The sequence below is a fragment of the Apostichopus japonicus genome, chromosome 8 (genome assembly GCF_037975245.1).
Source record: "Apostichopus japonicus isolate 1M-3 chromosome 8, ASM3797524v1, whole genome shotgun sequence".
Classification (NCBI taxonomy): domain Eukaryota; kingdom Metazoa; phylum Echinodermata; class Holothuroidea; order Aspidochirotida; family Stichopodidae; genus Apostichopus; species Apostichopus japonicus.
In genome coordinates this window covers 7344385-7355244 of record NC_092568.1, presented here as the reverse complement: position 1 = coordinate 7355244, position 10860 = coordinate 7344385, and the positions used below count along the sequence as shown (strand labels likewise).

The window sequence follows — 10860 nt, the reverse complement described above, 5'->3', positions numbered from 1 at the left end:
GATAAAGAGTGTGTTTCGATGGTTACTTCCGATTTCACAATGCTGACTCAAGTTAACCCTTTGCAAAGTTGCGAGATTGGGGAGGGGTAAAGGGGGGTGGAGGGGGAGGGGTGGAAGCGTGAAAAAGTCACATGTTAGATGCTGAACCCCATTAACAACCATCATATCATATTTTTGATATTTTTCTATCTATTTTTTTTAGTTCAGTGTAGTACTAGTAGTTTACTAGGAAAAAACCCAGGAGGGACGTCAAAATCTTCATCGTGGACCATATTACAGAGCTGAACACAGAAACATCCGATCCTGTAGCAATTCTGAAAGTAACTATCTAAAGCATTCTTAAAACCATTGGCCCTCTTAAAAGGCCAAATGGCCCAGTCAAATCATTCCATTGTTCACATCGCTCGGACGCTCGCAAAATTATGACCTCTGGTGTTCCTTCCCTTGGAGAAACTAAACATGTCACAAAACTAAGTTATCAAAACCATGGACAATCTTGGCACCTGAAGAAGAGGGAGGAGATGAGGTGAGCGGAAGGCTAAGATGTTTTATGATCGAAGAGGTCAAAATTTTGGTAAAATGGGACGTGCTTGGATGCAAAATGCCCAACTGAACGGTGCTATATTTGCAACTTTTGAAACAATGTTGAAGAATATTCAACAGTTTAGGTTTAGTGTACATAAACAGTTATAGTCTGATCATAGCATACTATGTGTTGTATCCAGCCCTCCTGCTTTCTCAACGCTGTGTAACGGAAATGTATCCCTTTAAGTAATTTGTTATTGTAATATTCGTTTTAGGATTGAGCGTTCCCTCGGTTCTACCCGTCGATGGCCTCTCTCTCTCAAAACATGTGTAGAGCTTTTGCGAGTTACAGGTGGGGACAGCCAATGAAAATCGTACCCCTGTTTGTTTATAAACCTTGCTGAATCAGCACCCGAATTGAGATGTGTCCCATGTTAGTGGTAGCGCAGATTGTTTTATTAGTTTGAGCTCACCACGCTCACGAGGGATTCCGAGATTGGCCTCTGACGGAGAAAGAACCGAGAGAACGCCTATTTTCTGTAAGTTGCAACCACTTCACTGGTATATTTTTGTTCTATCACACGATTATGTGCTTGGCATGACTTCTAGGTTTAATTGTTTGTCTTAGGAAAGATTACATCGGGTATCTTTGGGGTGACGGGGGTTATTTTTCGTACACCTAGGGAATTGTAAGAAAATTATCGTTGCGCTAAGTGCATTGAAGTAGCAAGAAACTAGGGTGTATTTTTAGGACGTCATATTTGTTGTCACATTCTATAGGGGGTTCGATAATTGTAATTTCGACTTCACTAGGAGGCTCACAAACGCTATACCGTGTGTTTCATGTGGGCGTTTGTTTTATATATATCTTTTGTGTTTTCTTAAGCAAAGCAAGTAGTGAGAACGACTAGAGTCAACAAACGCTAGTATTATCCTTCATTTGTAAATACTTTTACCCACGTACTGGTTCGGTTGTGATCTCGAAAAGAGATATTTTATTTAGTAATATAAACTGGTTAAGTCTTTAAGCCTGTTGTTGAGTACGTCCCAATTAAATATCTTGTATGCCTCCACGAGTTAGTGTAACTGCGTAAGTGCGTAACTGCGTAACTGCGTAAGTGCGTAACTGCGTAAGTGCGTAACTGCGTAAGTGAGCAACTGCGTAACTGCGTAAGTGCGTAACTGCGGAAGTGCGTAAATGCGTAAGTGCGTAGTTGCGTAACTGTGTAACTACCTAACTGCGTAACTTCCTAAGTGCGTAACTGTGTTACTGCTTAAGTGTACAGACAGTTCCTGTACCATGTCTATTAACTGCTTATCTGTAAAGTCTGTCAATGCCATAATCTGTGGTAAATTCATGTGCCAGTGAATCAAAGATCAACGTAATAAATCAATAAATAAGCGATCAACCAGTCATCAACCTCTTCTCCGATTTTTGTCTTGATATGTGTTGAAGATTTTTATTAGTTCAAGCAGCTGGACTTCGGGGACACTGGTCAACGTTACACTTGGTGGCAGCGGTGGGATTAAAGATCAGTCCTGGTCCTTACAGATAACACATACTGCTAGAGACAAGACCGAGACAGAGGGAGATCCAGTGATAGCCAGTGAATTCACAGAGCCGCAGAAACAGCACAGAACAGATACAGATACAGTACAGAAACAGTTATACAAGGCTACATATGGATTTTTCGAGAACCAACCCGTTTACAGACCAGAGGATTGACAATCAAAACAACGTAGAGGGATTGCTCAACCAGGAATGGAGACCCTTGATGACAGAACAGAACTCTCGTGTTTCACGAGGTGCATCAACAGAGTTGCCGTCAGAATACGAGGTTCTGAGCTCGGTGGGTTCAGAAACAACTGGAAGTCTGGTGGGTGTTACAAGTGGTCGAAAACATCAACACAGAACAGAAGGGCAACAAGCAATGCCGAGTGGATCTGGGAATGAGTGTGAACGACCTGCAGGTAGGCAAACTAACCCTTTCATTTTGTCCCTACAGGAAGACGAGCGTACAGGCCCAGATGCCATCTCTCCATACGCATACCGACCCGGGCACACTGAACACAGACAAGACAATACACAGATACACAGTGGTCAGTACCATCCCAACTACTCAACAGAGATGCAGACAGATCGGCAAATCCCACGAGGTTACAGACAACAGATTGATACCGGTGTACCTTACAAGACCGAAGAAGAGAGTAGGAATACAGCCCAGTTTCCAGGGAAGGCGAATGTCACACCACCACAATATGATGGAAGTACAAGCTGGGACGACTACGCAGTACAGTTCGAGTTAATAGCAGAATTGAATAACTGGCCAGAGGCAGCAAAGGCATTGTATTTGGCAGCAAGTCTGAAGGGACAAGCAAGGGCGATCCTGAGTGACCTGGATAGTAGTCGGAGAAGAAGTTACAGAGCACTCACCGAAGCTTTAGGCAGACGATTTAGTCCGGCGAATCAAACACAGTTGTTTAGAGCTATGTTGAAGAACAGACAGAGGCAACCAGCTGAAAGTCTTACAGAGCTCGCCCAGGATATTAAGCGCCTTGCGTTAAAAGCCTACCCGGATGCACCATACGAGATGGTGGAGACTCTTGCAAAGGAATACTTCGTAGACTCACTGGGAGACACAGAGACCAGATGGAGAGTATACCAGTCCAGACCCGTGAACTTATCCGATGCAGTAACCGTTGCAGTTGAACTAGAGGCATTCCACCTGGCAGAAGTAAAGAAGGGTAACCTCAAGAGACCTACAGCAAGAGCCGTTATACAAACAGAAAAGCAGGAAGACAAAGTAGAGAGACAGATGCAACTACTTGGGGAGAATCTCGCAAAGACAATGGAGCACTACATGTCGAAGATACACGAAGAACTGGCAAGCGGAAATTACAGGAAACAGACATTCGCGAGTGGGCAAGATCGCAACATGCCCTGGCGAGACCGAGACAGACCACCAATCAAATGTTGGGGTTGTGGAAAGTTTGGCCATATAAAGAGAAATTGTCGGGAACCATACCAAGAAGACACCACAGGAAAGTCATATCAGGGAAACGAAAAGGAACCGGACTTGAGGGTCGAAGGCCGGCAGTAAACTCTAGGCCCGCAGGAGTGAGCGTTAGGACAGGATGGGTGCAAGATAGAGATTCTGGGATATTTGTTGATGGCATTATGCAGGGTACTGCAGTTACCTTTTTGGTCGATACAGGTGCCAACATAACAATAATAAAGCCCAGCGTATACAGATCTATCCCTGAATTCTGTCGTCCCCACTTAAGACCTGTTGGCAGTGAGATGGTGTTAGCAGATGGACTGAGTTATTTGCCGTTCGAAGGATGTGCCACTGTACAGATAGAGCTTGCAGGACATAGGGTAGAACACACAGTTTGGGTGGCTGAGATTGGAGCGGATGCACTCCTGGGTTTGGAGTTCATGAGAAGCCACAACTATCACTTGGATGTGATTAACGGTATTTTGTCTTGGGGAGGACCAAGAAAGAGCAGTGAGGTGAAGAAGGTGACGGAGACTCATGTTTGCCATGTTTTGGTGGATGAAACCGTAGTAGTTGCCCCTGGAAGTGAGGCAATGGTACTAGGAAGAATCTCTGAGGGACCTCGGCACTGGGAAGCTGCTCTGGCAGAGCCAACAGAAAAGTTTGTCGAAAAACATTGTTTGTTGGTGGCTAAAGGTCTGGTTGATCCAAGGAAAAGCAAAATTCCGTTGAGAGTGTTCAACCCAACGTCTGATGTGAAGAGAGTGTATGGCGGTACATGTATAGCTTCATTAGAAGAGACGGCGAATCTAGATGTTTCGTTCCCTGAAACAGAGCGTCAGCAACAGAAGGTATCGGCGGTGTCGACAAAACGTTGTGAGCAGGGGGAAGTCCCTCAACATGTTACAGGATTGTTGGAGGCGGAAAACGGATGTATGAATAATGAACAGCGAGCTTTACTGAAAGAACTAGTTACAGACTACGCTGATGTGTTTGCGAGATCATCTGCTGACTTGGGATATACCACAGTCGCCCAGCACAAGATCGACACAGACAACGCAAGGCCAGTCAAGCAACCAGCAAGACGAGTCCCAGTACAACAGAGGGAAGTGGAGAGAGAACTCTTGCAACAAATGCTAGATGCGGGAGTGGTTGAACCATCATCAAGTCCGTGGGCGTCACCTATAGTTCTGGTGAAGAAGAAAAATGGTTCGACAAGATTCTGTGTAGATTATAGAAGATTAAACACATTGACAGTCAAGGACAGCTACCCCATTCCCAGAATTGCAGATTCACTGGATGCGATGGCAGGTTCTCGTTGGTTTAGCACATTAGATCTAGCCAGTGGCTATTGGCAAGTTGGTATGGCAGCTGAAGACAGACAAAAGACGGCGTTCATAACCGGAAATGGCTTGTATCAATTCCGTGTTATGCCATTTGGACTGTGCAACGCGCCCGCCACATTCGAAAGACTAATGGACCGTGTGCTATCTGGACTCCATTGGGAAGCATGCTTAGTTTACCTTGACGATGTCATCGTATATGGTGCCACATTTTCCGAGGCTATGGACCGACTAAAGACTGTTTTCAACCGATTTAGAGACGCAGGACTAAAACTAAGTCCAGGCAAGTGTCAGCTGTTTAAGCAGAGTGTCACGTACTTAGGGCACATTGTCTCTAAGGATGGTGTAGGTACAGATCCAGAAAAGGTGAAGGCTGTCAAAGAATGGCCGAGACCACAGAACCTATCAGAAGTTAGGAGCTTTGTAGGCCTGTGTGGCTACTACCGTAGATTTATACGAGGCTTTGCTCAAATTGCACTACCGTTGTTCAAGCTGACTGAAAAGAAACAGAAGTTTGATTGGAACCAGGACTGCGAGACAGCTTTTTCCGGACTCAAGACAGCGTTGACAACAGCTCCAGTACTTTCCTACCCAATGAGCAGCGGGCAAGATTTCATATTAGACACAGATGCAAGTGACTTTGCAACCGGTTCGGTTTTATCACAGATCCAAGACGGAAACGAAAAGCCCATAGCATATTTCAGCAAGACCATGAGTAAGCAAGAGAGACGTTATTGTATTACAAGAAAAGAACTACTGGCCGTCGTACAGTCAGTTAAACACTTCCACCATTATCTCTACGGCACCAGGTTCCTGATCAGAACAGATCATGCAGCACTCAAATGGCTGATGAGTTTCAAGCACCCAGAAGGACAAACAGCAAGATGGTTGGAGATACTTGGCACTTACACCTTTGAGATCTCCCATCGTCCTGGACGCTTCCATGGTAATGCAGACGGTCTCTCCCGACGACCATGTTCGGATGATTGCCAACATTGTACGAGAACAGAAACCGGTGATATTGATCGAGACGGACCAATGGAGTTCAAGACCCACAAGTGGAAACGGGAAGAAAAGACAGATCAACGTGATGGCTGCGACAGAAGTAACGGGACCGTGGACAGGGAAACCAAGGAAACAAAACAAGTCGCTGCAGTTTCTTCAACTACAGAACCACCCCGGCCTTGGTTACAGAAATGGACCAATCAAGACCTGAAAGCTGAACAACTTAAAGATGTAGAACTACGAAAGATGCTAACTTGGAAAGAAAACAAAGTTGATCGTCCTTCGTGGGAAGAAGTGTCAGCTGAAGGGAAAGAACTGAAAGCATATTGGGCTCAATGGGACAGATTAGAAGTTCGACAAGGTCTTCTATGTAGAAGATGGGAGAACCACGCAGGGGATAGCATCACGTGGCAGTTCATAGTCCCCAGAAGTCTACAAGAAGAAGTTATACAGTTACTTCATGACAACCCAACTTCCGGACACCTTGGAGTAAGAAGGACAATGTATAGAGTTCAGGAAAGATATTATTGGAATACCTGGAGACGAAAGGTAGGACGATGGTGTAAGATGTGTAAAGTATGTTGTTCAAGAAAAGGCCCGACGAAAGGGAAAGCAAAATTACAGACCTACCGGGTTGGAATCCCGATGGAAAGAATAGCGATCGATATCTTGGGACCGTTACCACTGACAGACAGAAACAACAAATACATCATGGTGGTTGCCGACTACTTCACCAAGTGGGTAGAAGCTTTCCCGTTGAAAGACCAAAGTGCGGAAACGGTTGCTGACACCCTGGTGACAGACTTTGTGAGTCGTTTTGGCGTTCCGAAGCAAATTCATACTGATCAAGGGAGGAACTTCGAGTCCAACCTCTTTAAAGAACTATGTCAATTGCTAGGAGTGGACAAGACTAGAACAACTCCGTACCACCCGCAGAGTGACGGCATGGTAGAACGATTCAACCGTACCTTGGAAGAAATGTTAGCGAAAGTCGTCGACAGCGATCAGAAAAATTGGGACAAATGCATTCCGTTAGTGATGATGGCATACCGTTCCTCTATCCACGAATCCACAGGACATTCTCCGGCCGAAATGATGCTTGGACGTGAGATTCCTTTACCCGTTGACTACATCATCGACAGAGGTGAGCTAAACACTGAAAAGACACTCCACAGCTATGCCCAAGACCTTGAAGACAGACTGAGGATAATCCACGAGAGTGCTAGAGAAAAGTTGCAGATCGCGGGCGAGAGACAAAAGAGAAGTTACAACCGAAATGTCAAAGACTGGTGTTACAAGAAAGGTGACGTTGTCATGTTACAAACATCCCAGAGACGCAAGGGACTTAGCCCAAAGCTACAGCCGAAGTGGACAGGACCCTTCCTCATCACAGACCAGTTGAGCGATGTGACGTACAGAATAAGGAAAAGTAAAAAGAGCAAGGCAAGTGTGGTCCACCACAATCGTCTCAAGCCATACCCAGGCGAGATTCCAATCGAGATTAGCAAGATGATCCACAAGCCGAATTTAAAGACTCTAGTGAATGTTGCAGTTCAAACCGACCAGAACCCTAAGTTGAGAAACAGAAAACCTGTACTGGTAAAACAGACAGGCAGTCGTGGCGCTCATTCTACCAAGAGAGATAGGCACAGAAGAAGTCAAGATAAAAGATGCGAGAGAGGGAAATTCAAGGTCACAAGAGGATCACGTACACCAAGACGGTCACGTCGTCTGCGTCGAATACCTTCCTGGCTCCAGGACTGTATTAGAACAGACAAGATAACATTCCATTAATCAAATTGAATCTTTTCCTTTTCTCCTTTCAGATACAGACACTGACTGATACAGCATGGAGCGCAAGGACGAGACAGAGTGGAGCGATGGAGAACTAGAGAGGTGCATCGAATACCGCTGCAGAATCTGTAAACAAAGGCAGTCCAGTGCGGCAGATTTGAAATCGCATTTCCGGAAGGAGCACAGTAGGAAGAGATTCCATTGCGAAACCTGCTCGTACCAGAGTGACCGAAAGACAGATGTACAGAGACACTCTGATGCCAAACATCGAAAGTTAGAACCGAAGACTAAAGGGAAAAAGGACCATCGCAACGATGGGAACAAAGACAACGACAAAGAGCCACCCAAGGTGCAAAGGGTGACATCTGTGTATGCGCCAGCCCTGGAGGACCTGCTAGGGTCACCACTGTCCTCCTTATCAAGACCCCCAACACCGCAGGCTGCAAAAGGAATTCCGACCCCAGAGAGCCCAGTACACCGCCACAAATCTCCAAGCAAAACCAGCGTGATTCCCACTTTAACACCGGAAAGACCTGGTCCAGACCCTCGACTGTTCCGTGGGGAGACGTCGGACCCTGGGATGCGAGTCAGTGAGTGGAGGGAGAAAAGTAAGGTGCTCCCATGCAGCGCAACGCAGGTGGAATGGAAGGTGAGGAGGTTTGAAACCGGGATCAGACTAACAACACTGACGGAGACGGCAATCCACCCAGATGGGACGGTGTTCCGAGCAACCAAGGAGACTGTAGAGGGGCCGGCCAACTGAAGTAAACGTAGTTGGAAATATTAGCTCTTAGTTTTGTACTTCTACTTATATTTTTTTGTATTTCTGTCTAGTTGTATATGTAAAAGAGTTCTTAAAGATGTAAGCTTAATTCGTAAATGCGTGGTAGCATTTGTCTTTTTAAGAGGGGGGTAGTGTAACGGAAATGTATCCCTTTAAGTAATTTGTTATTGTAATATTCGTTTTAGGATTGAGCGTTCCCTCGGTTCTACCCGTCGATGGCCTCTCTCTCTCAAAACATGTGTAGAGCTTTTGCGAGTTACAGGTGGGGACAGCCAATGAAAATCGTACCCCTGTTTGTTTATAAACCTTGCTGAATCAGCACCCGAATTGAGATGTGTCCCATGTTAGTGGTAGCGCAGATTGTTTTATTAGTTTGAGCTCACCACGCTCACGAGGGATTCCGAGATTGGCCTCTGACGGAGAAAGAACCGAGAGAACGCCTATTTTCTGTAAGTTGCAACCACTTCACTGGTATATTTTTGTTCTATCACACGATTATGTGCTTGGCATGACTTCTAGGTTTAATTGTTTGTCTTAGGAAAGATTACATCGGGTATCTTTGGGGTGACGGGGGTTATTTTTCGTACACCTAGGGAATTGTAAGAAAATTATCGTTGCGCTAAGTGCATTGAAGTAGCAAGAAACTAGGGTGTATTTTTAGGACGTCATATTTGTTGTCACATTCTATAGGGGGTTCGATAATTGTAATTTCGACTTCACTAGGAGGCTCACAAACGCTATACCGTGTGTTTCATGTGGGCGTTTGTTTTATATATATCTTTTGTGTTTTCTTAAGCAAAGCAAGTAGTGAGAACGACTAGAGTCAACAAACGCTAGTATTATCCTTCATTTGTAAATACTTTTACCCACGTACTGGTTCGGTTGTGATCTCGAAAAGAGATATTTTATTTAGTAATATAAACTGGTTAAGTCTTTAAGCCTGTTGTTGAGTACGTCCCAATTAAATATCTTGTATGCCTCCACGAGTTAGTGTAACTGCGTAAGTGCGTAACTGCGTAACTGCGTAAGTGCGTAACTGCGTAAGTGCGTAACTGCGTAAGTGAGCAACTGCGTAACTGCGTAAGTGCGTAACTGCGGAAGTGCGTAAATGCGTAAGTGCGTAGTTGCGTAACTGTGTAACTACCTAACTGCGTAACTTCCTAAGTGCGTAACTGTGTTACTGCTTAAGTGTACAGACAGTTCCTGTACCATGTCTATTAACTGCTTATCTGTAAAGTCTGTCAATGCCATAATCTGTGGTAAATTCATGTGCCAGTGAATCAAAGATCAACGTAATAAATCAATAAATAAGCGATCAACCAGTCATCAACCTCTTCTCCGATTTTTGTCTTGATATGTGTTGAAGATTTTTATTAGTTCAAGCAGCTGGACTTCGGGGACACTGGTCAACGTTACAGCTGTAACGACCGAACTTCCCAGTGGTATTTGTCGGTAGACTAAAAATCACAGTTTTGGATGAGTTCGAGGCAGCTTCACCAGCGAGTGACGCCGATTGTCGTGGACAAATGAATAAGAAAATTTAAAGCCCGGAAATCATTTGAAGAAACAGCCCTCCCATTCTCTCTTTTGTGTTGAACCCCTATAGTAAAACCAATTGCAGACAAATGGGTCCGCTTACTTTGACACACTTCTACATTACATATTTGTACTGTCTGACATATAGAGCTGGAGAACGTGGGGCTGAGCGTGCCAGTGGTCCGTGATTTTGGCTTTATGCAGGTTTCATTAATAAGCACAGTGGCTAAGCTTCATCAGGCGCGTTTTGTATGTATTTATGACATCGCTAGTAATTTCAAAATAGAAAGGCCTGGGAAAGCCTGGGAAGTGACATTTCAAGCGATCTGGGAGGCATTTTCGGCCAAAATTTTCTTGCTCGCTTCGCGCCAACGCATGGTGGCGCTACGCTTAGATAGTTTGCAGAGCCATATATAAGGCTCTGATAGTATGCCTACAGGTTCGCCCCTCCCTTGGCAAATTCCTGGCTACGCGCCTGAGCTTCATTAATTAGTTCTTAATTCATCTTGTTCCACACTCATTCGCCTTCATTAGCTACCACGTTTTTCTCCTTCTTTTTAACTATGGACTTTAAAATAATTTTGACCATCTGTTAGTCACGCGGAGTTCTTAGAATCGAGATTTCAATGATTGTGCTGGTAATACCTACAACGTATGCCTTCATAACCTGCTGTTAACCTGCTGTATATATATATATATATATGTTGAGACTAGTGGAACACTAGTAGTTGTAACTCAGAGTTTCACGCGTTGAGCGATCATCAGACAACAGTTGTACGTCACCTCACCCCCCCCCCCCTTTAAGTTTTAGTTTTCCACAAGTAGAGTATATGTAATGACAAGAAGAATAAATCATCTTTACTCCTACATTTCC

General features: G+C 44.7%; 1 protein-coding gene across 2 annotated transcripts; it reads left to right on the top strand.

Moving 5' to 3' along the window:
* The first annotated feature begins 755 nt into the window (after positions 1 to 755).
* On the top strand, positions 756 to 9861 carry LOC139971115 (uncharacterized). 2 transcript variants are annotated; one of them, XM_071977318.1, is made up of 2 exons: positions 756 to 1064; positions 7699 to 9861. In XM_071977318.1, exon 2 carries the CDS (start codon positions 7722 to 7724, stop codon positions 8427 to 8429), a length of 708 nt encoding a protein of 235 aa, XP_071833419.1. In that variant the 5' UTR covers positions 756 to 1064; positions 7699 to 7721; the 3' UTR covers positions 8430 to 9861. The 2 variants fall into 2 exon arrangements, with proteins under 2 accessions (XP_071833419.1, XP_071833418.1); XM_071977317.1 differs by lacking the exon at positions 756 to 1064 and adding an exon at positions 2359 to 2496.
* Positions 9862 to 10860: the final 999 nt, after the last annotated feature.